A 27733-nucleotide genomic window follows, 5' to 3' on the forward strand; every position below is an offset into this window, starting at 1 on the left:
CCTTTTTTTTTCTTTCTTTCTTTTTTAAATCCATTAATAGCATTTGCCATGGCCAGGCATAATGCCAAGTGTTTGACTTTTGTTATTACATTTGCTTTTACACAACAATCCAATGCAGTGGGTGCTGTGTATCACCCTCATTTTACAGATGAGGAAACAGGTTCACCTACTGCATGTGAGCTTACCCAAGGTCACCCGGTTGCAAGGCTGTTTTGAAGCTGAACAGGTGCACTGCAAAGTCCATCCCCTTAAATACTACTAAGCAGTGTGGTCACTGCATCTCCAGGTATGGAAACTGACATGGAATATAGTAGTGGTCATACTGAATTGATTTGAGAGTGGCCATTTCGTTGAAACAAGTCACTGGAAGTCCAGGGACTCTGGTATAATGGTTAAATCCAGGGTCAGATTGCCTGAGCGGTGTCCTGGCTTCACCACTTAGATCTAGTGTGACTTGAAGCAAGGGACTTTTTGTCTTTATGCCTCAGTTTCTTTATCTTTACATGGAGATAGTCATAATCCCTAATCCATAGGGTTGTTGTGAGGATTTAATGAGATGATAACCTGCCAAACACTACATATAAGGTCCCACTAAATAGTAGCTTTATAACCGTATTGCTCTATTGGTGACCCAGCTGGCAGTCCCATTGATGTTGACAAAGAGTGTCACTGAATCTTGAAGGCCAAGTACAGGAAACCCAGTGAGAGGTCACTAAGCATTTTGATGCATGTTTCCTATCTGATCTTCATGTCAGCCCTGTGAAGTGGTTGGGGTTACCAGTGGCCCAGCTTGGAGCTACTTTTGGAATCGCAGGGGAAGCAACAGCCCTTCTAAGTTGTTTGTCAGCAGACAAAAAGATGGGCTTCTGTCACCAACTGTTCAAAGGCTCATTTTAGGGGCCAGTCTTGTGGGCCCTGAGAGTGGATGCATAGCAGCATCTCTGTTTTGAAATACCTTTACTTTGTCCAGGTCGCCTCCTCCCACATTGAGTACCAGAATCCGCTCAGATTTTTTTCTTAAGATTGGCTTAATGCTACTTCCTTGTTCATAACCCTTCATTTAATTATTTTAAAATCTGCAAAATGTTGTGTATGTTTTACCATAGCTTAAAAAAAAATCTTCAAGTGCAGACCACATTCTGGCATTTCTCAAAATAAAAGTAAACATGTTAAAATAAGGTAAGAGTGAATTTTTACTACATTACAGGTTTATTTGGTTTTTTTTAATCAGAAGTTTCCCCACAAAGAAATGATACCGCAAAAACAGTTCATGTACTTAACCTCAAGACCCTTTAGGCCTCAGATTTTCCTCAGTGAAAGTTTTCCTTCCTATGCATTCTGTCATGAATTGAATGAAGTAAATAATCAGTATATTGTCATAAGCTGAGACCTGCGGATAAATGTTTTATAGAACTTGGTATCTTGTTGATTAAATTTTGAAGTATTGAGCATTTCCAATGTGAAATCCCAGCTGACTTCTTTGTAGAAATTGACTCGTTGTTCCTAAAATCCATCTGGAAATCCAAAGGACTCAGGGTAGCCAAAACAATTTTGAGGAAGAACAGAGTTGGAAGACTCACATGCCCCAATTCCAAACCTTATTACAAGGCTACAATAACGAAGACAGTAAGGAAATAAAATTGTGAGTCCAGAAGTAAACCCTGAGGTCAGTTGATTTTGACAATGGTACCAACATCACTCAATGGAGAAAGAAAGGCCTTAAAACAAGTGGTGCTGGGATAACTGGATCTCCACATGCAAGAGAATGAGGTTAGACCACCCTTCCCCCCCGCAATCTCATACAATATGCAAAAGTTAACACAAGATGGATCAACGATCTAAACATAAAAGGTAGAACTATAAAATTCTTAGAAGAAAACATAAGGGTAATTATTCATGACCTTGGACTTGGCAATTGTGTCTCAGATAATGACACCAGAAGCACAAAAGAGAAAAAGAAATTAGACATCATCAAAATTTTTAAAATGTTATGCTCCAAAGGACTTCATTCGGGGGAAGGGGAAAGCCAGTGGGAGGAAAATATTGGCAAATTAACTATCTGATAAGGGAATTATATCTGGAACATACAAAGAACTCTTACAACTCAATAGGTTGTAAGCTTTTACATGGGCAAAGGATTTGAGTAGATTTCTGCAAACATGTAAATGGCCAGTAAACACATGAAAAGATGCTCAACATCAATAATCATTAGGGAATTACAAATCAAAACCACAATGGATACCACTTCGTACATACTAGGATGGTCATAATCAAAGACAACAGCAGGTGTTGCTGAGAAACTGAAAAACTCATACATTGCTAGTAGGAATGTATAATGCTGCAGCCACTTGGAAAACTAGTGCTTCCAAAGGTTGAATATAGTTACCATGTGACCCAGCAATTCCACTCCTACGTGTATATACAAGATAAATGAAACGTTATGTTCATGGCAGTATCATTCATAATAGCCAAAAAGTGGCAACAACCCAATTGCCCATCAATGGATGAATGGATAAATAACATGATGGTCTATCCACACAATGGAATGATAATCAGCAATGAAAAGGAATGAAATACTAATACATACAACAGTGGTGAACTTTAAAAACTCTGTTGGAGGTGGGTGTTTGGCCTAGAGGTTAAGGTGCTGGTTGTGCGCATCCCATTTTGGAATGTGTGGGTTCACTTCTTGGCCCTATCTCTCAATTCCAGTCTTCCTACCATGTAGACCCTGGGGGGCAGCAGGTTCAAGTAGTTGGGTCCCTGCCACCCATGTGAGAGACCTGGATTAAGTGCCTGGCTCTGGGAATTTGGGGGAGTAAACCAGTGGATGGGCTGTCTCTCTTTCTCTGCCTCTCGAATAAACAAGCCAAAAAGAACCACTATGCTAAGTGAAAGATGCCAGTCACAAAAAAATTACATATTATATGATTCCATTTATAGGAAAGGTCCAGAGGTTGCCTAGAGCTGGGGTGGGCAGGTACATTAGTGGGTGATGGCTGTTAGGTGCAGAATTTCTTTTGGGGGCGATGAAAATCTTTTAAGCTTGATTGTGATAATAGTTGCATGACTGACTATACTAAAAGTCAATGAATTGTGTACTTTAAGTGAAAATTATGTGGTATGTGACCTTTATCTCAATAATGCAGTTACAAAACAAAAATTTGCAACAATTACTAGGAGAACCTTCACACTGGCCTCACACTGTTTTGTTACTTTCTTTTTAACCTAAACTGTACTCTTATTTATGCCTGTGTATGATGTGCCAGTTGTGGAAGGTCCTTAACTCGGGCTGCTGCCAATTTCTCTGATAATTTGTCATGATAAAAGTTAATTTCCATGTAAGCGTCTCTCTTTAGACATTCTGCTTCAAATGGATTTGTCCATGTGTCCTGAGGCCAAGGATGGGTGTCCGCCGCCCCCTGGCCCTGAAGTGATACATTTATATTTGGGAACAGATTGGGCAGGGCAAAGCATTTTTCCAGTGTCAGGTATATGGCATGGAGAGTAGCAGGGTGCTACGGCAAATGTAAAGCTGCTAGCCCCAAAACAGCAGGGAGATGACAAACACCCTCAGACTCCCAGGCTCCCTGCTTAAGGAGCTCCTCCAGGAAAAGAGGGGCAGGCCAGACCCTTTGCTTCCCAAAGAAACGTCAGGAGCCAGTGTGTTTGGGTGTTACAAGGCAGAGGTTGGAGGGGGAGCAGCCAGGGACAGGCTCCTGGGCCTGGCTGGTGTCAAAATATGTTCAGTTTGCTTGAAAACAGTAGCTCTGGATCAAGGGAAATGCCAGCATGTTCTTGTCATCTGGGGTTCCTAAACGTAGAAAGACTGCTGCGTGGCGTGCCGCCTGGCCCATATATTCACCTGCCATGACCATAGCTGGGGCTTTCAGCCTGAATGGGCTGCAGAGTTGAGCTGTAGGCCAACAGCTCGGGCCCCTCCCCAGTCCCTGTGTTCCTGGCACTAAAGACCCAAACCCACCTGCAAGGTGTGAACTCAGAGCAGGGGAGGCTATGTTCCTGTAGACATTCGGTCATTTGTCATGTATGGGCTCTCAAGAGACCAGGCCCATTGTGTGATAGGCCACAGGCTGCCATCCACCACACTTGGGCCTGCTCCCCTGCCACCCCTGAAACCTTCAGCTGCCCACCAGGTGCTCTGAAATTCTCTTTGGCCACAGCTGAATGAAAGCCAGGAGGAGAAGTGTGCTCGCTCCCTGCTGCATTCACAGCAAGGCTGCTTTATGAAACTCTGTGCCAGTTTTGAATGGGGTAAAGCAAAAGAGTTTTCAAATTATCAGGGCTGCTTTGTGTTCCCCTGAGACTGCACCTTTCATCGTGTCACAGAGAGACGACAGGGAAAAAAAAAAGTGAAGGCAGCAAATTATCCCTGCCACTTAGGCTTTTGTGAGAAAATCGTTTTTAGGGATGTATTCTTTGTTCTTATTTTCTTTGGCCCTGAGTGGGGAATAGGTTCATTTATTCTTTTTTCTTTCACTGGAATCAGAAGCTTTATCTGTTTTTTAAAAAGGAAATACTTTCTACCCAGCTCTGCAATTCGAAAGTGCTGTTTGTCCCAGTGGTGTGTCAGGGCCCTCCCGTGGCCCTGTGCGCCCTCCACCCTCTGGCAGGTGCCAGGCTGAGACGGGCATCAGGCACACTTGCTGACACACTCCAGCAGCTCCATCCGGATGGCAATGCGGACGTGCCAGCCCAGCGGGATCAGCCGGATGAAGCGGGAGATGATCGGTGGCCGCAGCAGGTTCTGGACTGTGGAGCTTCGGTCCGAGTTGCCATAGAAGACCTAGAGAGAGGGAGGAGGTCCTGTCACCACCACATCAGGGGAGGGAGAGGGAAGAACAACTCCTGTCTGGGACAGGCCCCAGCTTTCCACCGTGGAAGCTCTTAGAAAGTGGTTAGAGCACAGAGAATTCGCAGGTGTTCCCCAGATCTGACCTTGAGTGATCCTTGGCACCTACTTGCGTGTCTGAGTCGCTATGTGGCGACGTCTGGAACTGCACCATTCAAATGAAAGCCACTTGCCACATGGAATCATTTAAATTTAAACAGATTAAACTTAGAGAAATCCAGTCCCTTGGTCATATTAGCCACATTTCAAGAAATCAGAGGCACATGTGACCGACCAGTGGCCACCCTGTTGGATGTCACAGAAATGAACCTCGCCGTCATCACAGACAATTCCTTGGATGGCACTGATAAAAACGCCTCTTCCGGTGTGGGCGCTGTGGCACAGAGGATGACCCTGCTGCTTGGGATGCCTGTGTTCCATATCGGAGTACTGGTTCGAGTCACACCTGCTCTGCTGGGTCCAGGCTCCTGCTGATGCACTTGGGAGACACTAGGAGATGGCCCAAGTACTGGGGTCCCTGCCACCCACATGGGAAATCCCAGTGAAGTTCCAGGTTCCTGGGTTCAGCCTGGCCAGCCCTGGCTGTTGCAGGCATTTGAGGAGTTAACCAGCAGATGGAAGATCTCTGTCTCTCCCTGTCTCTGTCACTCCTTCAACTCAACTTCAAATATTTGAAAAAAGCAGAAAAGAAAATGCATCTTACCACACATTTTGTGTGTTTATCCCTGTGCATTTTGGCCAGAAGTTTTGAAAAGGCCCATCACATTTGTGAGAGGGATGTTCTTCTGTTGCCAGGGTATCCCAAGTGGGGCAACTTGGGCCTCTGAAGTTGTGAGCTGGAGCTAAAATATGCGTTCCTGCTTTGATACAAGTGACAAATACCTTTTAGACTGATTTTAAAACAAGTTTAGAAGACGCTAAAAACTAGAAGGAAAATTCCAGAAAGGATTTGCTTAGTGTTTTTCAGGATGGAACGTAAGAAGGGGCAGTAGATGTTTTGGGCCCTATTTCTAAGAAGTCATTCTTTGTCCTCATTCCAGAGTTGCAATGTTTGTCCCAATGACAGGAACCGTTGCTTTCCTGAAAAAAAATCTGATTGTTGCATTTGGCCTCCTCCATCCACCAAACAGGAAGGGCCTTGTCCGCCATGACCTTGCCTTTTTCCCCAGGGGCCATCCTCGCTTAGCTGTTTGTCCTTGAACCCATTCAGGTCAGCAGCAGATGAAGAGGGACCGTGAACCAGGCTCTGCTGGGTTGCCCAAGTGCCAGAGTGGAGTGCCTCTCTGCAGAGCCAGCCTGGCCTTCCGAGGCACAGGGCACGAGAAACAACTCGTGGAGAGGCCAACAAACAGGAACAATGAAATGAAATGTCCACAGTTTTTCCTAGTGTGTTCAAACTGCCTGGGGCCGGCGCCATGGCTCACTAGCTAATCCTCCGCCTGCGGCGCCGGCACCCGGGTTCTAGTCCCGCTTGGGGCGCCGGATTCTGTCCTGGTTGCTCCTCTTCCAGGCCAGCTCTCTGCTGTGGCCCGGGAGTGCAGTGGAGGATGGCCCAAGTGCTTGGGCCCTGCACCCCATGGGAGACCAGGAGAAGCACCTGGCTCCTGGCTTCAGATCGGCGCAGCACTGGCCCTGGCGGCCATTGGGGAGGTGAATCAACGGAAGGAAGACCTTTCTCTCTGTCTCTCTCTGTCTATAACTCTCTCTCTGTCTCTCTCTCACTGTCTAACTCTGCCTGGCAAAACAAAACAAAACAAAACAAAACAAAAACAAAAAAAACTTTCTGAGACGTCAACCCAGGAATGTCTTGCTCTGCAGATTGTCACCAGAGACCACAAAGCCTTCTGATTCTTCACTGCACGTGACTACTTAACCTGATGCAATAAAGAAATTCACCCATGAGGCCGAAGGACACTGAGCATTTCCAAATGGCCATGAGTTTACCATTCATTTTTACTCATTGCCAGTAACGCAGTCAGGGGCCTACTGAGTTAGTCTACAGTGAAAACGACCTCAGTGGGCAAAGATGAACAGCCTGTAGTCGCCCAAAGGTTTCAGCGCCCGTGTCCACACTGGTGCAGTCCTTGTTCATAGCCATGTGCATAATTAAGTGGCGAACTTCTAGGTTGTCAAACATATCCCAGCCGGGTCTCAGTGAACAGTAAGGAGAGGCTGTTTGTATAGAAATGGGCGATGGTCTACCCGCATGGCTAACAGATCAAGGCAGACCCATATAGCAGAGTGTTCAAGGATCCAGACAGTTCGACTGGGCAGTCTTGAGCATTCAAGCACCTATATACTGATGTGAGAATGCCCTCAAGGTGTTCTTGAGCTCATTCTCAAACTGTGCTGGGCACCAAAGCTATGGCAAGGCAAGACCGAGTCATGTGGAAGAAGCCCGAATGGCCCACACGCCATGGGATGAGAGCTCTAACTGAGACAAAGAGCACACGGACGGGAGGAGGCTCACACAGAGTATGAGCTGGAGGTGGCGTGGAGGAAGCCCGACTTACCCGGTTGTTTCCGGTCTGGTCCTTGTAGTAAATCCAGTTCAGGCGCTCATCGGTCCTGTACTGCACACTGTACTTGGTCATCCACTCATCGATGTCACAGCGTCCTTGGGTGAGGATGCCCGAAATCACCTTGATCTCCTTCAGGTCTATCTGTAACCACTGGCTGCTGTCCTGGAACTTGGAGAGCCAAGCGCACCTGCGGGGACACAGCAAGTGCCCGAGAGATGCCCCCTGCGGCTGCGTACGAAACCCCAGCAAGCACTGGCTGTGGGGGGCATACCAGGCCCAGGAGAGGCCCCGCAACCCTCGGGCAGTCTGCACTGTCTCATGTCCCCAGGAAGCGTCCAGCCTTTGCTGGCCCCACCCGCACTGCATTCTCTCTCCCTCTCCACACCTCCACCTCCTTGAGAAAAGTGGCCATCTTCAACTGATCTGTCAGAGAAATGCCTTCGATGTGGCCGAAATTGCCTGTGGGTGTGGTTGAACGTGTGTTTCTTCGAAGCGTTTTCCTGTTTGGCTTTCCCTGCCTGCCAGTCCCCTCCCGGGTTCACTTGCCTCTCGTGTTTCTTGCTCCCTGTTTTGTGTTGTTACAGAAAAGTTGAAAAAAAGGCAAAGGTCGCTTTTAATCTTGCCACCCTCCCAACAAGCAGTCAGGATTCTGGCGGTCAGGCCAGGCCAGCCGCCTGCGAGCCAGCCTTGGCCCTTCCTCTCCTCCCACCGGATACCGAGTCCGCCAGCCGGCTCCACCCCGCACTCTTCCAACTCCTCTCTTTCTCTCCGTCATGGCTGCCACCTCTTAGTCCACAGCACCCTACCTTACTTAACTAGTCTCCTGGGCTGACTTGTCCCCCACCGACTGTCCCCACAGAAACCAGACAACTTTTCCAAAACCCCACATCAGCTTTGTATTTCACCTGGCAGACTCTGCTGACCACCTCCCAGCATCCTCTTCTCTCCTTGCTTTGGAGACAGGACCCCTAAGTTCCATCTGGGCAAATGGCCACCCAGTGTACATGTCCCAGTTCCCTTTGTAGCTAGGTGGGGCCATTGGACCAAATTCTTGATCTATGTAGTGTGGGCCGGAATGACCACTAGAATATGTATCCTTAAAAGCAAGTATGCTCTGCTTTTTTTTTCCCTGCTGACTAGAATGTGGATGTGATGGTGGGAACTAGAGCAACCATCTTGGGCCCCGAGATGGAAACTTCATGTTAAGGATGACAGAATAACAGTGCATGAGTTGAGACTCAGGCGGGCACCATGGCACAGTGGGTTATTTGTGGAGTGAACCAGCAGATGGAAAATCTGTTTCTTGATCACTCTGCCTATCAAATAGATGTGCCCTTTTTAAAAAATTATTTATTTGAAAGGCAGAGTTAGAGAGATTCCATCTACTGGTTCAATCCCCAAAGGGCTGCAATGGCCAAGCTTGGGCCAGGTCAAAGCCAAAGCCAAGAGCCTAGAACCCCAATACGGGTATCCCCTGCGGGTAGCAGGGGCCCAAGTACTTGGGCCATCTTCCACTGCCTGCCCAGGTGCATTAGCAGGGAGCTGGATCCAAAGTAGAGCCTCCAAGGCTCGAAGAGGAGCTCATACGGGATGCCAGTATTGCAGGCAGCAGTTTAACCCACCGCACCACAACGCTGGTCCCAATAAATAAATCTTAAAAAAAATAAATAATCTGGGCCCCTGATACCATCAAGCTACCCTGACGATCCTAGATGACCTAATGAAACTTTTAGTTGAGCAAGAAATCCACTTCTACTTGTTGGAGTCCCTGTGCTTCAGGGCTCTGTTATGGCAGCATGAATCCTTATGCTAACTAGCACACAGCCGACATCCTGCCATTTTCCCTCAGACAAGGAGCAGTCACTAACACGACATACAAGGAAGGTCCTGCACTACCTATGTCTGCCTACCTCTCCACATTGTCTTACTGTGCTCTAGCCTTGTTGGCTTTATGTTCCCACACCCTGCCTTGGAGATGTGGTCGCAACTCAGGGCCTTTGGATGTGCTGGCCCCCTGCCTCTTACATCCCTCATCTGGCCAATGTCAAGTCTTAGGTTAAATATCTTTTCCTTAGAATATCTTGCCTGATACTTCCAGTGGGCTGGCTATCTGTATCACACAGCTATGACCGTGTGCTTACAGGCCACTGGCCCTTCGAAACTGTGTGCTTCCTGGGCTAGGGACCTCAGCTGCCTTGTCCACTGCTGCTATCCGTGGTCCTTGGCTTGTGGAAGGCACTCAGTCAATAAGCTAGCACTTCAGAAAGTTCATGGAAGAAGGAATTAGAGGATAAGTTTGTTTTGGTGCAAAAAATTTTTGAAACACAAGCATACCAGGGTCTTCAAGAGCTCATGGAAACTATTACGCAAGGCATATGCCTGGATTTCACAGGGTTTTTTTGCACCAAAATAACCTTTAATTCTCATTTTCCACAAACTTTTTGAAGTGCCTTCATAGTTGCTAAATAAGTAAGTGTACTCTGCCCCATGCATTTATTAGAGAGACCCAGTTTTCAAAACACACAAGACAAATGCTACCTGGGCCACCTGGGCCACCTGGCCACTTACCCAAAGCCTTGACTATTGAGCCGGGCCTTGTTTGCGGTCCACGAGGAATACCAGCCCACGTACTGCTCCGGATTGGAGCAGGTGATCTGGTCTGCTGTCACTTCCCCTGACTCGAAACCCAGGGGCTTGTGATACGGGCATTCTGGGAGAGAAAAAAACAACACGCGTTCCAACAGCCCTGTCTCAATATGCTGGAAACACGAGCTATCTGAAACAGCGACAGCAGCCCATCTGCTTTGTATCTGGGAGATGAGACTGTTTTCCTTGTCAGCCGGGTTCACAACCGGCAGAGCCAGGCCCTGTGCTGTCCCCTTGCCCATGCGGGAAGAGCGGAGGCTGGGCGCAGGGATCGCCACAGTCACAACGTTCATAAAGGCAGAGTGCACCTTGTCCACCAGCTGAGACCTGGAAACCCAGAGCCTGTACCCAAGTGCCGTGCGTCTGTCTTTGCCTCAGTAAGGGGAGGTTCCCCATCGTGCGTGATGACATCAGGGCCCCTGGTTGTTCTTGGGCAGCAGACAAAGACAATTTATAGGGAGAAAACAGTGGACAGCAGCAAGAAAAAAATGGGGCAAATGTGCTCAGGGACCGCTGAGCACGGAACTGAAAGAAGCGGCTTCTTCCAAACTGGTTGTTAGATGACTTCTCTGCTGCTTTGGTCTCTATGGCCCCTCATAGTGAAATCAGTGTGGAATGATCTGGCCCGAGACTGCGAATTGCCATCCCAGCATCTGTTCTCGCCTTCTATTTTTATCCTTATTTTAGTAATTACTTGACAGGTAGAGAGACAAAGTGAGCTACCATCCTCTGATTTACTCCCCAAATACCCTTCACAGCCAGGATTGGGCCAGACCAAAGCCAGCAGCAAGGAACCCACTCCGGATCCTCCAGGTCTCCCCCAAGTGGGTGGCAGGGACCCAACTACTTGAGCATCTCCTGCTGCCTCCCCGAGTCTGCCTTAGCGGGAAGCTGGAGTCGGGAGAGCAAGCAGCCTGATGGGATGCCGGCGTCTTGGCCGGTATTTTTAACTGCTACGCCACACACTAATCCCCTTCTCTTCCTTTTGACTAAAGGACCCAAATTTTACTGGGGACCACAATGTGACATGCTTTAAAAAAAAAAAAAAAACTTTCCTAGCCTTCCTTATAGTTGAAAATAACCACATGTCACAATTCCGGGCCAGATATAAGAGAATGTCTGCTGGGGATTTCGGGTCAGGTTTTGTTTGCCCCTTCTTCCCTCTTGTTGCCTAGACTGAAGGAAGACCTGATGGTTGGTGCACCAGTATCCATATTGCACCATGGGGATAAGGCCAAGAGAACTACAGAGACATCAACTGAGCTGTCCTTAAGCAGTTCCCTACCCCTCATCTTTGTACCATGTGTGTCAACACGGAAGTCCTCATTCAGTTAGTAACAATTTACCACACCGAGTTCCTAACTGAATTTCTATAGAAAACAAAGGACAAACTTAGGCAAATACGTGTCCTAGCTTTCTGACTATGGTTGATAAACTCCAAAAAGGCAAATCAAGTGACTTTCTCTGGACTGGCTGTTTTGGTGCAGTGGGTTAAGCCACCACTTGGGATGCTCACATCTCAGAGTGCCTGGTGCACGGCCTGGCTGGCTGCTCTGCTTCCAATCCAGCTTCCTGCTAATGCGCCTGGGAGGCAGCAGATGCTGACTCGAGTACCCGCGTCCTGGACACCGCATAGGAGACCCAGATGGAGCTCCTGGCTCTGGCCTGGCCCTGGCTGTTGTGGGCATTTGAAAATGCATGAACCAGTGGATGGAATCTCTCTCTCTCTCTCTCTCTTTCTCTCTCTCTTTCTGGCTCTTTCTGTCTTCCTCTCTCTGCCTTTCAAATCAAATGTAAATAATTTTAAAATTTTAGAAGTATTTTCTTGATGTAGAGTCGAGTTCAGGTCAACGAGCTGAACATCAGTCTGCCGTCACCTGTAATCACACAGTGGAGTGCTAAATCTTCCTGAAGAACAATTTCTCAAAAGCTAGCAAAACGGCATGAAGCGTGCAAGCTTCAACGCCCCCCAGGGACCCCAGAATGCCTGCAAAGACAGCTTCAGGCCAGAAGGGTTTACCTCCCCTTCTCCCTCGTGCACCAAAGGAATGGCATGTGACTCCACCAGCAGCTCCAAGGGCCGGGAGTGGAGGAGTAGCATTTGTAGTTTATCAAGTAGCCAAGGCTTGGGGAGTTGATGAAAATATGTCAATTCCTGGGAGAGAGGAGAGGAGCACTTTATGGGCCACTCACCCAGGCCTGAGTGGCCGAACCATCAGGGGAGCTTGTTAGGAACGCAGGCTCCGGGACTGCATCCCCAGAGCGCTGGCATCTCTAACAGGCACTTTCAGAGTGCTCCTTGCAAGCCGCGGCTGCCAGGGAAGGCATTAGGCATGTGGCGGATTGCGCGGGCGGAGTGCCGCTGGGTTCGCAGGCTCCTCCCCCTTCCAAGGCCCCTCCAGCCTGGAAGAGCGGCCCCAGTGGCAGAAAGCTGCCTCTCCCAGTCACCTTAGTCTTGGCATTTTGCTCTCCCCCTGTTTTCGCCCACATCTCTTTCCCAGCTAGCCCACCTTCCGGTGAAGAGCAGGCTGGAGAGCCACAGGGGCACCTGGCTAGCGACAGTGGCCTTGAGGCTTGTGAGGGCTCAGCCAGGCAGCAGGGAATCTGGTGGTGTTGACTTTGGCTGCTCTCTCCAGGGAGGCCAGGGTCTCACTGTCCCTGTGGCTTCAGCTGGCTTCTTGAAGCCAGTGCCTGACTCCTAGCCCCAAGCCTCATCACAGTGCCCCCTGAATGTTTGCCAGGTGACTAGCTCCACCTGGGTGACCCAAAGCAGTTTCACGCCTTGCGTGCATGAAAGCAAGCCCTTCATCGACCAGCCTCTAAGCCAGCTCCCCGGGCAGTGCTCTGGGTCTCGGGCCTCGATGCCGACGGCTCCCCAGCTGCCTCCCGCTGGGTTGGCCCATGGCACAAAGCAGAGACTCCGGACCAGTGGGTCTGAACCTGGGCTGTGCCCTGGCATCACCCGGGGAGCTGTAGAAGCGCTGATGTTGGGGCTGTGCCCCGCGGCGTGATGTCACTGGTCTGGGGGAGGGCTGGGCATCACGACCGAGCTGCAGGGGTTGCAATGAACAGCCAAGGGCAAGGAAGCCTGTGTAGAGCCAGTGGGACCTGGGGGTGGATGTCACCTTCCCTCGGCAAGTAGCAGTCCAGTTATGTGACTGTCACTGACCCTGACTCCCCCGTTTCTTCCAACGGTGGTCCCACCCAAGCTCCCTTCAGGACCTCAGGACCGCATGCGAGCCTAAGGGCTTCCCTGGAGGCTGTTTTCTGTCCCCTTCCCGACCCCTTGACCTGGCCAGCCCTCCTCTTCCTCCAGATCTCTGCCCACCTCCCTGGCCCACCCTAAGCTGGGTGACGGCCTTTCCAGGGGCTGCCTCCCCAGGCAACCTATGCGCCTGTCACAGTACTCCTGCCCGTGGTTATCGTCAGCTCCCCTGCCTGTCTTGCTAGAATTCTGTCCTCCAAGCCAAGCCGAATGCCTGTCTGTGCTGGGCGCTCGCTAGGTAGCGATTGGAGAACAGGTGAGTGAAGGGATCAAACAGGCAGTCACCCCATTTTGGGTGGCCACTGGCGACAAGCAGCAAAGATGGCAGAAACAGGAGGCAGAGAGCTGAGGGAGGAAGTGCCAAGTTGACGGCAGCGCTGAGAGCCGCGGGCCCAATTGGCAGGAAACTATAAATTGAGTATGAGCTAGAAAGCAACATAAATACTGCTGCAGGCGGCGTTGAGTGGCTTTATCAGATGCACGGAGCACTCCGTCCTCCCAAGCTTTCTGCCCACTGGAACGTGGCTGTGCGGCTGTTAAGCTGTTGCTAGACTCATTTCACTCTTAAGGAAAAGCCTGCATCGTTGGTGGCTCAGGTGGTCCTTCTGGGCCAAGATTCGATCGTTAGATGGAGAAAGGCATATCTGTATGGTGCTGCTCATCCAGCTTACGGGTGTGTCACCTATGAGGATCCTTAAAAGTCTGTAGAAAAATGTAATTAAAAGATACTTTATTTTGGTGTAAAAATGTTGAAATGTGGCCATAGTTTTTTCATAGTGTGCATTTTCCATGAACTTTTAGAAGATCTCTTGTATATGTGATTCCAAAGGTTTTTTGCACCAAAATAAATTCATCTTTTAATTCTATTTTTCTAAAAACTTTTTTGGTATAGGTTTTTTTTTATTTTATTTATTTGTTTGAAAGGCAGACTTAACAGAGGCAGAAAGAGAGAAACAACGAGAGAGAGAGAGAGAGAGAGAGAGAGAGGGAGAGAGGGAGAGAGGGAGAGAGGGAGAGGTCTTCCATCTGTTGGTTCACTCCACAGATGGCTGCAACAGCCAGAGCCTGGCTGACCTGAAGCCAGGAACCAGGAGCTTCCTCCAGGTCTCCCATGTGAGTGCAGGGACCCAAGGACTTGGGCCATCTTCCACTGCTTTCCCAGGCCATAGCAGAGAGCTGGATGGGAAGTGGAGCAGCCGGGACTCGAACCAGTGCCCTTGTGGGATGCCAGCACTGCAGACTTTACTGCTAAAGCACAGCGCCGGCCGCTTGGTATAGGTTGTTAAGAGTTATTTATTCAGGAGACAGAGAACTCCCATCCGCTGATTCACCCTCTAAAGGCCTGCAACAGCCACTGCTGAAACCAGGAGCTAGAAACTCAGTCCAGGTCCATGGCGGGAACTCGGTTATTTGAGCCATCCCTGTGCCTCCCAGGGTCTCCATTAACAAGGAAGCTCAAGTCAGGAGCGGGAGCTAGGTGTTGAACCCAGGTACCCCAACATGGGATGTGGCCACCCTAACCCACAGCTTAACTGCTAGGCCAAACACCTGCTTGATCCACAAACTGTTTGAAGCACCCTCATACCGGTCCTTTTTATTCAACCAATACTTTCCGCATTTGTAAGCATAAAGGCCAGGCGTAATTATAAAGAATGTTAACCCAAAGAAATGCAAAGAGAATTCAGGGACATTCTTTGTAAGAGATTCTAGAGATATGTGAATATTATTATGCATGCATATTAGACTTGGATATCTATGTCAACACAGTGGAATATGGAGTAGGAAAATATAGAGTGATATTTATAGAAGAATATTATAAACTTGAATATAAAATTCGGAATAAAGTAGAACATTACTGAATCATTGATTTGTTATATGAGGGTACTTCAGAAACCTTGTGGAAAATGTGACTAACAGATACATTTGTTTTGGTGCAAAAGGTTTTTGAAATGTTTTTTCATAATAGACATTTTCCATGAACTTTCTGAAGACTCTGCCTACTTTTAGACCCTCCTCCCCGAATCCCTGCTCTCCGTGCTAGTGTCTTGGCCCAATAGTGGAAAAGAGACGTTTTGGTGACTGCAGTCGTGCTAAGCGGAAGCTTGGGAGGCCACAGTGCCCCAGCCTTCTGCCCTGGTGGGGGAGGGGACAGGCAGGGCATTACCAGCCGCTGTGCACCTGCCGGCTGCTCAGGCTGTTCTGAATGATCGCCCCTGTCATTTCGTGCTTTCTAGGAACTTGTCCCCTGTGACAAGCTCTGATGGGAGCTCCGAATCTGAGGATGACGAGACATCAAGCAGCATTCTCGACATTGAAATACAAATCTGACAGACCGAGGGCCAAGATGCTTCTGGACCTTGCAGCTAGTGCTGTTGCTCTAAGTCGCTTCTTTCATGGAAGAACCAATTAACACCCCTGTGTCAACCATTTAACTCCCAGCTCCTGTTGTTTTCCTTCCTGAAAATATTTTCGTTGTTAGGGGGGAAAAAAAAGAAACACAGAGGGCAGAGCAGAACCCTTAAGATAAAGGAATTTCTAATTTTAGAATTTCAAGTTCAAGGCAACTGTGTAGAGAGACAGCTGGGTGGGGCGGGGCAGGGCCCAGGGTCATTTTCCTGTCCCTCAAACACGCCAGCCTGGCTCTGCTTCACAGTGGATGGATGGGATCAATGCAGCCAGTGGACATAAAGAATCTTTTTTCCGTCTCTTCTGAGAAAGAACGCCCGAGGCGTGGAACTCCAGCACCAGTGCAGTGAACGAACAGTGCCATTGCACTCCAGGATCAGGTTCTCCAAGACAGAGACGAGGCCTTCAGGGCTGTCTCCAAGGTCCACTCCGGAGGGTGCCCCAACCCCGAATGCTTCTAATGGCAGCGTGAGGTGTCCCTCGTCCCAGCCGGTCCCCCATAGAAACCCCCCCACCCCGAACTGCACTGCCCTACCGCTTTCTTCTCATGGGGCTCGCTGTGTCCCTGGGGAGCAAGCTCAGCTCACAAACAAGGACTTCCTACCCCTTTCCTCAATAGGAAGCCAGAGGCAGGGGACACCGTTGTACCCCACCCCACCCCCACACGCCCTCACAATTTTCCATTTTCATGCAAATTTGATGAAAGAATGAAGAGAGGCTCAAACCTGGCCTGGCATAGGCTATGATGTAAAGTGAATGAGGTGGCAGGGGCCCAGGCCCCCCCCCCCGCCCCGCCCCCCCCCCCCCACTGGAGACAGGTGGCAAGGCCAGTTTCATGCAAAACAGGCTCCCAGCCAGGACCGGATTAAGCATTGCAAACATTGGCTGGGGCTGCCCCAGCTCCCAAAGTTGGAACTCTTAGGGGGCTCCGGAAAAAAGGGGACTGGCTTTGATTCAGTGCTGTGCTGTCTCATTTAGAGCCAGGATTGGCAACCTAGAGCCGCCTGGGCTGTGCAAAACAACTGTAGCGGCAGGACTGAGTCCCTGTGCCCCCGGCTGTGTGGTGCACCTAGCTGCACAGCTTTGTGTTCTGGTCTTTTCCAAAGACTGCAAGCCCCTGTCTTAGAGGAAGGCTGCCTTAGCTACAGGACCAACTGTCCCGGAAATTCCAGAGGTCCACACACGGCACAGGTTTGTTTTTTGCCCCAGGTAACTTGTCTCCCGCCCTCCACCCCGGGGGTGGGGGAGGGGCGCTGCTGGAGAAGCCAGGACGCCAGCAGGTGGTGTACCAGCTGGGCCAGGGAGAGCCAGCTGGAGGGGCAGCCCTTTTGTTCCTTCTTTGGGTAAGAACTGCTCAGATGGCGCCCCCTGGCTGCAAGGGGCTGGGCACACATGGTTGTCAGCCTGGACCATGCTGTCCCCTCTGAGGGACCAACAAAGAGCCAAGCCATAGGCAGACTTCAGAAGCGACACAGCCAGGATTCCAACTGTGGCCTTCCTGACTCTCAAGCCTGGGTTCGTTTTCCAGATCTCTGTTCTGTTGGCCATCAGTGTCTCCTCAGTTGGTTCCGTGGAAAGTGAGGCTCTACCTTTCCATGGTAGCCAAGTAGAGACCCAGGACACTGTTTCGGAGCAATGCCATCAGGGCAGTGCGCTGGAGCAGGGCCCAGTGGGGATTGAAAGTTCAGAGGTCAACGAGGGAAAGCCGGGCACGAAGCCGGGGTGGAGGGAGGAGGAACAGCGGTGTTCTAGCGGGCTGTTTCTACCTGGCACCCCAAGGACGGGGCCACTCACCTGGTATGCAGTCTAAGGAGGTGGCACCTGCATTCCACAGGGCATTGGCTCCTCCTTGGCAGTCGCACTTGCACGCTTTGTGGTACCACGGGTCCTCACTCTCATCCTGCGGGCGGCCAGAGGGCCAGGACGCAAAGGCAACTGTGGTCAGCTTGTTTTCAAAGCCCGTGCCACCCCTTACATGTCCCCTACAGCTGCTGTGCGATTATAAACCCGGCCTGAACATGCAGCGTGTGCCACTGCAGGTGACCAGCCAGTGAGCTCACAGCCAGATCCAATGTAGAGGGCAGCGTTCACCCCCTTAGAGCTAGCTTCAGGGGCTCGGAGACCTCCTTCTGAGGTTGCACGCCTCACATTCCACGGGACTTCCTAACTGGGAATCTGATTTTAAAAGGTGTTGGATTCAAGATTGCACCATCTGATTAAAGACTTGGTTTGGTTTTATCTTCTCATTAGAACACCAGTCTTGAAGCTTGCCCAGATAAAACATGCCAGCGCCCCCACCCAAAAAATACACACACACACACACCCCTATCTAATTAAGTGATAATCCTATCCATTATTTGGGGCTAGGCAAATCTTCAAAAGCCATATCAGTGTAAATTCCAGCCTTTCACTATAACTTACCTCAGTAGACGATAATCCCAGTGTGGCTGAGCCGAAAGGACAAGAGAGCAAAAATCAACTTAAGAAAGAGACACTCGGCAAAACAGTCCCATGGACGTTACCAAAAGCCCCTTCCGGAAACAGTCAAGCTCCAGAAATATCTGCCAGGAAGAATAGCCACAGCTGAGAAACGAGGGCCAGCAAAAGTCCACACGAACAGGACATGATGATGGTGGTGCTCGCTCCTTCTAGCATTTGGAAACCCCAGGGATGCAGCAAAGCGGGGAGGTGCCGGAGGGGAGGGCTGCGGAATTTCTCACGACCAGCGGCAGCCCTGTTAGCATCTTAGTGTAAACCTTCCTAGCCATTTTGTCCAGGTTTTTAAACTACATTTGGTAAGCACTATCTGAACAATGGGGTATCCTGCTTTGCTTTTCTGCCTAACAGTGTGGGCTTTTTCTTTACTGGTTAATTCATCATCATCATCATCATCATCACCCTTGGTGTTGGCCCAACGTGCTGTGTAGGAGTCGATTCCCAGTTCCCTCACGGTGCTACATTTCCATTACGTAGTGCTAGGGCACTGTGTAGAAATCCTTCTTTAGGTTTGTCGATAATGTACAGGAGACGTCAGACCACATTAAAGTATAAATGCCGCACAAATAATGTGGGAAAATGGAAAGTATATATTAGCATAAACAGATTGTTTAAAGCTGCATTATCCAGTGCAGTAGCTGCTAGTCCCATGAGGCTATTGGCATTTAAATGAATTAAAATAAATAAGAGGTCACTTTCTCAGTCCAACCAGCCGTATTTCAAGTGCTTCACAGCCACTCGGGGCTAGTGGCTCCCACACAGGTGCAGAGCGTCTCCATCATGGCAGCAAGTTCCACTGGACAGCTCTGGTTGAAAGCACTGATGGGGTGCAGGAAACGCTACCCCGAAATACGGCACCTTGGCTCCTGAAGGGGGCCGGGGGAGCTGTGATTCCGCTTGATGCTTCTTCCCTGAGGTAGGTCATGAAACAGCAAGGTCACCCTCCGAGCATGCGGAAGGGGCGCTGCCTGGAGCTGCTGGGGCCCCCAGAGGGATCTGAGCACAGGCCCTTGCTAGGTCGCCCCTGCTTATTACCGAGAGATCGTATCCTTTCGTCCTCCAACCTCGCGTCTACCCAGCTGTCCATACACACACGCAGACGGCCCCTTTCCCTTGATCCTCATTTCGGAAGGCTCCCGGGCCACACGTGTAGAATGTAGGGACGACATTTGCATGCTTGCCCCTTGTTAACCTGTCTTGTCGTAGAGACCTCAGCCACAATAGCTTTTCTCTCCTGCAGCACCAAAGTGCCATTGCTCATTTTCAACAAAACCATGCTTTAATCTTCTGACTCCAAAAGCAACATACACCCACGGTAAAGGTTTCACACAAAGCGTGGCGTGGAGAAAATGGGAGGTAAAGTCCATTCTGTAGCCCCTTGGCTATTTACCAAGTGCATCTGAGGCCTACTGAGTTGTTTCCAAGAGTGTTTTTCATCACAATGACAAAAGCCATCATTTCTAGAGCACACATTTGCCCTCTCCCCTTCTGTGGGCACTTTTTCATGACCACTGTGAGTCTGGTAGTGAACTAAGGCCCGAGACTTCGGAAACGGGAGCCTCACTCTGCGGACGAGTGGCACGCAGCCCCAGGAGCAGTTGGACCACTGATGATGCGCGCGCTGAGTGCTTTGCACAGGTTGCGATGGGTGGAAAGGGGCAAGGTTCAGGGCTACCCCTCACCTGGGGCTACCGCACTGCTGTCTCTCCTAGGCCCTTGGCCCTCTCAGCTACCAGAGTGAGGGAGCGCCATCAGTACCTGCCATGGTGTGAGTGTTTGCATCCCTCCAAAACTCACGTGTTGAAAGCTAATTGCCCAGGTGACAGTACTGGGAAGTGGGGCCTTCCGGAGGTGATTGGGCTGTGCCTTCGTGAGTGGGATTCCTGTCTTTACAAGGGGCCCGAGAGCTGGCTTGCCCCTTGCACCATGTGAGGACGTGGCAAGAAAGCAGGGTCTGTGAGGTGAGTGCGGCCAGCGCAGCGGGGGGCGGTGATGTGGCGGCGGTGGTGATGCAGTTGACCAGACGCTGGCTGTATTTGGAAGTAGCGCCTGTGGGGTTGCTCACAGAGTCCATGTGGGGCGGCGTGGGCAGGAATGAGCACGCTGAGGCCTGAGCCAGTGGGAGGAGAGAGCTGCAGGATCTGGGGAGACTGGGATGGAGGGGGTTCCACCTGGGACACAGGAAGTTGGAGAAGCCTACAAGGCTGAGCAGGCAACCAGAGAGATGCTAATTTCAGAAGCGAATCAGTATGACTCAAAGGTTGCCTCTGTCACTGAAGAGGGTCTCTTGAGCTGCCAGCACACGAAGCAGAGTCCCAGCGACGCTCAGGGACGTGGCCTTCAGGGAGTTTTGTAGACTCCAGGTCCCCTGGTGGGCCCCAGAGGAGTCTCCACGTTGGGCAGAAGGCCCTGAAGGGAGGGGGAGATGGATGCAGCCCTAGCTCACATCTCCCAGTGACCCTGCTGGGAGGAAGGCCTGGCCTCAGAGCCTGTGTCTCTGCTCAATCCGGTTTGGGGCTGATTTCTGGCCCCAGAAAGCATTTGTCTGTAGGCGCCCTAGGGTTCTGAGATGCCGGATCCTTATGGAAATGAGCAGAGAGAGAAGGAACAACAGGCATTTTCCAGGAAAAGCTGTCACCAAGGGAGCAGCAACGTAGCTGCTAGTCGTGCCCCCCCGCACCCCCCCAAATGATTTAATCACCAAGAAGCTGGAGAACAAAAAGTGCAAGCCTTGACTACAATGTATTATCATACCAGAAAATGAGACTGTGGTGACGAGAAAAAAATAAAAAAGCAAAAAAGCCAGCCTCCAAAGGAAAAACAAAGATGTCGATTGTGTGCCGGCCTGGTTTTCTCTCTCAGGTTGCTTTTATGATCCCCGCACATCTGATGTGACAGGGCGGCTGCTCCCCAGCTCAGCTTCACGCGATGGAGGGGCTCAGTCCGCCCTTGCACCGGCGGCAAGAAAATTCAAGACACGCCTGTTTCTTGGCATGTACCTTGCAAGCCTAAGAGGAGATGCGTGCGTTAGAGCCACATAGGAAAGGCTGTTCTCATGCCTTTAATTGCATATTGCTAACAGAGAGGAGATGAAGCAGAGGAGAAACACATAAAATGATGAATGATTAAACACCATCTGTGAGCAGCTCCAACCTACCTGCGAATCAAGAATAAGACACAGGAGAGACACAGCAGGCTGCGGTAACGGCCCTCTGTGCAGGAGCGAGAAGGAAATTGCTCTCGGTGGGGAAGTGTTACTATTTTAGGTGACGGGTGTACTCATGGGTAAATCTCTTATGTGTACATGCTTCAACACAGATGAACCTCAAAGACACATGCAAATGAAAGGCAAAAGCCCATATGCTGTGTGATTCCACTTCAACGAAATGTCCAGAATTGGCAAATCGACGGGGACAGAGAGTGGATCTGGGGTTGCTAGGGGCTGGGAAGGGATGGGGGTGATAAAAATGCTCGCATCCGCCACAGATCTTAGTATGTCACAAACTATTGGCGAGTACACGGAAAATGGCTGAACTTAACCAGATATAAATGACATGGCAAGAAAGCTGCTTTTGAAAAACACTCTGCAATCCCTGGTGGCTGGCCCAGCTACAGAGGCGCGCAGCCACGAGTGAGGTGAGGCCGGATGGCCCGTCTTCATTTCCTGGTAACAAACCCAGCCAAGCCACGGGCTCCTGTACTTGAATGAGGTGGACATTTGAAAACTCGTCACTGGACACAATCTAAGATGTCAGATGACTAGAAGCCAGGCTGAGCTGGAAGACGCAGCTGGGCCTTGCTGTGAGGGTGCGCGTGGTCCCAAGCGAACTCTGATCCCCGATACGTGGCAGTCTATCTGTTCACCTCATTTCACTGTGAGGAGGACCGCCTGCTCCAGGAGGACAGGAACAGCGGAGTCTAGACACAGCGTGTGCTGTCGGGTTCCCACGCGGACGCTGGAGTATGGCTTTGAGTGTGCATTGCATCTGCATTGTACGCTAACCGCACTGATCGTGTCCTGGATTTGCTCTCTGTCCCCTGGAGCGTCCCTCTGGTCCAGGGTGGAACACACAGCCGCACTGGTTTCCTTCAAACTGTGGCAAGAGTGGAGGACCTTGGCTGGGGCGGTGGTAGGGAGGGGGGTAAGAAAACCCAACAAGCTCCTACACCTGCCCTCTGGCCACTGTCCGTTCTACCAGGACAGATGCTGTGCTCTGCTTTTCCTGGACTTTCCAGAACTCTCCAGCTCTGCAGAGATTGGGAAAACTAGCGAACAGGAAAGAGAGCTATCCTACAGCGTGGCTTTTAGTGCCGCCATCCACAGAATGGGTAGGTCTGCTTTAAAAACGCATTCATAAACTTTCACAGGACTTCTTTCCATTTAGGGGGCTCGGAGCCGGGTTCTTAAACTCAGCGCCGGGAAGGTAGCAAGGATCTGCTATGCGTGTCAGGTTCTTACACACCGTTTGCCCCCTAGCAGATGCTCAGAGGCGGGTCCCAGGAATCTCAATGCCAGTCACAAAGAGAAAGCTGAGGGTGAGCCTTGTGGATGTCTGAGACCCAGGAATATTTGGATCTAGGCCTTGAAAGACTCTGCTTAGGTTTTCTAGCCGAAGAAAGCACAAGAAGTAAGGGCAAAGCAACGATATTCCAAAAGGACCTTCAAGCATTTACGAGTTACTGGGAAACACGGCTGACTCTTAATGGCAAGGGGGAAAGCCAGACAATGGGTCTAAATGATCCTTACTTAGAAGTATAGCTTAGGGCCGGTGCACGGCTCACTAGGCTAATCCTCCGACTTGCAGTACCGGCACACCGGGTTCTAGTCCCGGTTGCCCCTCTTCCAGTGGCGAATGGCCCAAGTCCTTGGGCCCTGCACCCCATGGGAGACCAGGAGAAGCACCTGGCTCCTGGCACTTAGGATCAGCGCAGTGCACCCGCTGCAGCACGCCGGCCGCGGCAGCCATTGGAGGGTGAACCAACAGCAAAGGAAGACCTTTCTCTCTCTCTCTCTCTCTCTCACTATCCACTCTGCCTGTCCAAAAAAAAAAAAAAAAAAGTATAGCTTGGGATTTGCAAAATGACCTTGGCATTCGCAAATACTAAGAGTCATTTATGAAAATGGGAACACAGGGGGAGCTACAACACATCCCTCCTGCCAGGGCCATATTCAGCAAGTTTGAATTGAGTGTATTGAGTCTTGGGATTACCCGAGTCTCGGTTGGACTATGATTTTTCTTAGATTCCAGTAGTCCTTGGTGTATTCCGCTAATCCGTATTTAAGCCAGGGTGACCTTCTGCACTGATGTGTCCGGGACAGTCCTGGTTGACACCTGTTGTCTAGCAGGGTTATTAATAGCACCCTCCACCTTCAATAGCGTCCTGGTTTCGAAGATCAAATTGTCATTCTAACCTTGACTCTTAAAAGTTTTTGAGAACACCCCACATCACTCAGTAATTGTTGCAATTTATAGCTATTTTATATGGTTTCTGAGCCCCTGGTTCCTATCTGTTGAGTTTCGGCATCCTTTGAATGGGAAAGCCGATGGCAAGACAAAGACGACCCCATCCGCACAAACAACTGTTGTTCCATAAGGAACACATGTTGGTGAACATGTGTTGCTAATTGCTATTTTCATTATTCAGCTTGTCCTTCTACTTATCAACAACATCATGACTTAAACCCTATGATTCAGGGTGTAATAAACGCCAGTGGTTGAGTAGCACATACCTTCATAGCCAAAGAGAAGTAAGAACAAGAAGCCTTCCATCTTGTGTAGCATTTTCCTCTCGTCCTTGGCAGCGGCTCTACCTCGCTGCAGTGGGAGCTGGCCCAGGAGCAGGGGATTAACTTGAGCACCGGCCTCATTAAGCATCTTATTCCGTTTAGTTCTTAGGTCTTCCTGCTGAGCCCCATCAAGTTAACCCACACAGTTACCTGCCTGGGCAGGTAAGAAAACCCACTGCAGTTGGTCTAGCAAGGAAGATACAGGTTTCATTCTGGCTTTTAATGTGAAGGAAGCACTGGAGGGAAATAGAAACAAGAACGAGAAGGCTCAGGTCTTAATCTTGTCCATTCACCCTCCAGGGGATGACCTTGAGTGATTGCCTGCCAAATAAGCACTAACATTCTTGAATTGTATGAAAATAGCAGAATGGGGTTGACGCTGTGGCGTAGCGGGTAAAAGCCCTTGCCTGTGACGCTGGCATCTCACATGGACGCCAGTTTGAGTCCCAGATGCTCCAGTTCTCTTCTATGGCCTGGAAAAGCAGTAGGAAGATGGCCCAAGTGCTTGGGCCCCTGCCTCCCACCAGGAAGACCTGGAAGAAGCTCCTGGCTCCTGGATTCGGCTTTGGCCGGGACTTTTGGGGAGTGAACCAATGGATGGAAGATCTGTCTTGCCTTCTCTTTCTGTGACTCTGCTTATTCAAATAAATGCATCTTAAAAAAAATTTAAAACAAAAGTAAATAAAGAGAGGCCGTGCAGTCTGGTAGGGCTAAGAACAGATCACCAAGCAAATCCCGTGTGGCCACCTGCTCCTCGGGACCTCTAGGCGAGGTAGTTAACGTCTCTGTGCCTCAGTTTTCTCACCTGGAAGATGCTGGTAAGAATGCCTACTTCACAGGGCTGTTTTGAGGCTTAAATGGGATGTAATATGCAAAACACTCATAACATGCTTGACATAATTAGTATAGTCATTAAGAATAACATTGATGGGAGGTTTTTTTTTTTTTTTTTCAAGATTTGTTTATTTATTTGAAAGGCAGAGTTACAAAGAGAGAGAGAGATCGTCCATCCACTGATTCACTCCCCAGATGGCCACCAGGGCTGCAGCTGGGGCGGCCGGAAGCCAGGAGCCAGGAGCAGGTGCAGGGGTCAATAGGTACAGAGTTTCAGCTTTGCAAGGTGGATGGGCTCTGGAGGTCTGCTGCACAACACTGAACAGCCTGACCACCGCTGAGCTGCACACTGACAAGGGACAGAAAGAACAAAGTCAGTGAAGCGGCTGTAACAACAGGCGAAGTCATGTTAGAAGAAGCTGCAAATTTACATACCGAATGAAGAAAAGTGTGAGGAAAAATGCAAAGAAAAAGACTGAGCTCCTCCTTCTTCGCCTAATTCTCCACCACGTCAGTCAGACAATCCCAGGGCCCTTCCTGTTCTCAAAGATGAAAAAGGCCAATATTAAAAAAAATAATAGCAATAAGCCACACCCCCAAATGAAACTACAATGAAATAATCAAGAGGAGCAAAAAGGAACTAGAGAAACGTCTGGTGGTTCAATCAGCATTTTGGGGATGCCTGCAAGCCTGCTGTTTGGTCTATGGGTTCTTTATGAGCCAGACAAGCATGTATTGTGCTAACCCTACTGCTGTATTAAAGAAAAGCCAGTTCGCTAACCTGAGCCACTTAAATTATCGCAGTGTTTTGGTATTACAAGTACTACAGCAATGCGCATCTTTGTGTCTTCACTGTCCCACTCACCACCAAATTCAGCATTTTCCTGAGTGAATATGTAAGGTAATGAAAAGGAGTACTTTTTTTTTCCCTACTCTGTATTTTAGTTTAATGACAAATTAAACTTGCCATCATGATCCTAATAAACCTTTAATAATTGGACACAGCCCAAGCGCTGCTGCGTCGCCACGTTTGGGTTGGCCGCTTTGTTGAGCACACCCACCCCCCACCCCCGGCCGAAAGCGCCCAACCTTCAGCGGCAGGAGAGGCGGGAGAGTGGCCGGGCCGGCCCGGGGTGGGGGGTGGGGGGGGCGCCTCGGGACTACGACTTAACCCTGACCACGGCCTCGCCAATTTCTCAGGTGGGGCAATGGCGGCCCCAACCTTGAAGGATCGGTGTGTGGGGTGGTATCTGTCATTTCTCTTCTGTGCTAAAAACGTCAAAATTTTTAAAGTGGAAAGCAGGGAGACCTGCAGTTCTTTTTTCTCACTCCATGTTCAAGGGGTGAACATGGAATAAAATAACCTAACTCAGCCTTGGTTCCACTGGGGCTCGAACCCAGGACCTTCTGCGTGTAAAGCAGACGTGATAACCACTACACTATGGAACCCTCACGTTCGACGATCGCGTTTCCAGCTTAGTCATAGTCTCACTTCAGCCCGCATGTTCACGTCAATACCCCGCCCCTCGGCTACTGCCCCGCCCTTGGCCCCGCCCCCGCCCCGGCCGGGCGTCGCCCCTCGCAGCGGCGCGGAGTGCGCTAGCAAATCCGGCCTCCGGCTCGGACGTTTTGGGAGGCTGGCCCTCCCGACCTACTAGGACTCCCGACTTCTGTGACCCCCGCGAGGCCGGCGCCACTGCCCTCTTAATCACGCGTCTCCACACTTTCCCTCAACTGGGGCGGCGGCCTGGCGGGCAGGAGCGCACCCCGCCTCGGCACGGCTGTTTCGCTCAGCTTGTGAGGAACGCGCACTTTCTCATTTTCCGCACGGGCCTGGCCCACCCGCCTGACTTGTCCCGTCTGAAGCACAGGAGCGCCCCTCGCAGCCAAAGACTGAGGCAGCGCGAGGCTGAGGGGTGACCCCGGAGGGCATTTTTTACGTTGGCATCTGTTTTGCCCAGGTCGGAAGAGACCGGCCACTGGTTAGCCTGCCTCTTGCTGCCCCGTGACCGGTCCCCGGCGTTCTTCCCCTCCCGAGGCCGCCAGGGCATCTAGGTCTCAGGGCTTGGGGTGAGTCCCGTTTGTCTAGGGCTGGGGGTCGGCGCCAGCAGCAGAACTTGAGGGGCCCGGTGCATAATGCACGTTCCGCAGGCCTTGTTCGTTAAGTTACTTCGGACCTCAAGCGCTCAGCGCTGGGCTTTAACCCCGGCTGAGCGACTGCACCTGCCGCGAGCCTCCAGCACCGTGGTCTGGGGAAGAGGCAGGGCCCCTCCGTGGGCTGGCTTCTTACGTCCTCCGGGGCTTGTGTGGATGGAGCTTCCTTGCCACCCCGGGATTGCTTTCCGTCCTCAAGCTGGGAAACCCACCTGAAACCGTTTGCAGGGGCCTCTTCAAGCGCCCGTGTGCCACCTGGCCGGCAGGCTTCGTCCTCGGAGGCAGGGTGAGGGCGCAGTGGTACGGACTGGTCGCAAGCACCGCCCTCAGGCAGCTCCTTCTCCCCGGAGGAAACAGGTGGGTGCCAGGAGCACTGCTGTGGGGGTCATCTGGCTGGTAGTTCCGTCTGGGCTACTCTGGAGCCGCTCAGTTTACCTCCCAAGTCGCAGTCTCTTCCTTTGCGAATCGCAAGGGCTGCCCTCGCTTCCACTTCTGGGTCTAAGAGATAACCCCACTTTCCAGGTGGGACAACTGAGGCCGATATCTGCCATGTAATTCCCCGGCCCTCCAGTTTGCTTTGTGGCCACTTCCTGTCTGCCTTACAGCTAGGGAGGCCTCTGAGCACTGGTGCCTGGACGGTGAACCATCAGCGATCAGCCTCAGCTGGAAGAGAAATTCACTAAAGTCCCATGTTTCCTGCTAGTCCGTGAGCCGAAATGACTCCTGAAAGGCCAAGAACACTACATCCCACC

At 50.6% G+C, this 27733-nt stretch overlaps 2 protein-coding genes and 1 non-coding gene across 7 annotated transcripts in view; 1 reads left to right on the top strand and 2 right to left on the bottom strand.

Annotated features, from left to right (window-relative positions):
- Positions 1-15925, top strand: part of CDKL5 (cyclin dependent kinase like 5) — a 221810-nt gene extending 205885 nt beyond the window's left edge. The window contains exon 20 of one of the 4 annotated variants that reach the window (XM_070067272.1): positions 15538-15925. In XM_070067272.1, the coding sequence (XP_069923373.1) occupies positions 15538-15631 (94 nt within the window). In that variant the 3' untranslated portion in view covers positions 15632-15925. The remainder of the gene's footprint in view (positions 1-15537) is intronic. The other 3 variants (XM_070067277.1, XM_070067275.1, XM_070067278.1) reach the window with 3 other exon arrangements.
- RS1 (retinoschisin 1) lies at positions 1191-25363 on the bottom strand. 2 transcript variants are annotated; one of them, XM_070066319.1, is made up of 7 exons: positions 25263-25363; positions 23937-24229; positions 18131-18156; positions 17504-17609; positions 9961-10102; positions 7384-7579; positions 1191-4804 (listed from the first exon to the last, which is right to left on the bottom strand). In XM_070066319.1, exons 2-7 carry the CDS (start codon positions 24079-24081, stop codon positions 4652-4654), a joined length of 768 nt encoding a protein of 255 aa, XP_069922420.1. In that variant the 5' UTR covers positions 24082-24229; positions 25263-25363; the 3' UTR covers positions 1191-4651.
- Positions 25364-26203: 840 nt separating this feature from the next.
- Positions 26204-26276, bottom strand: TRNAV-UAC (transfer RNA valine (anticodon UAC)). Its single transcript has one exon. It is a non-coding gene; the product is annotated as a tRNA-Val (tRNA).
- Positions 26277-27733: the final 1457 nt, after the last annotated feature.

This window comes from Oryctolagus cuniculus, chromosome X, assembly GCF_964237555.1.
Source record: "Oryctolagus cuniculus chromosome X, mOryCun1.1, whole genome shotgun sequence".
In the NCBI taxonomy this organism is placed as follows: Eukaryota; Metazoa; Chordata; class Mammalia; order Lagomorpha; family Leporidae; genus Oryctolagus; species Oryctolagus cuniculus.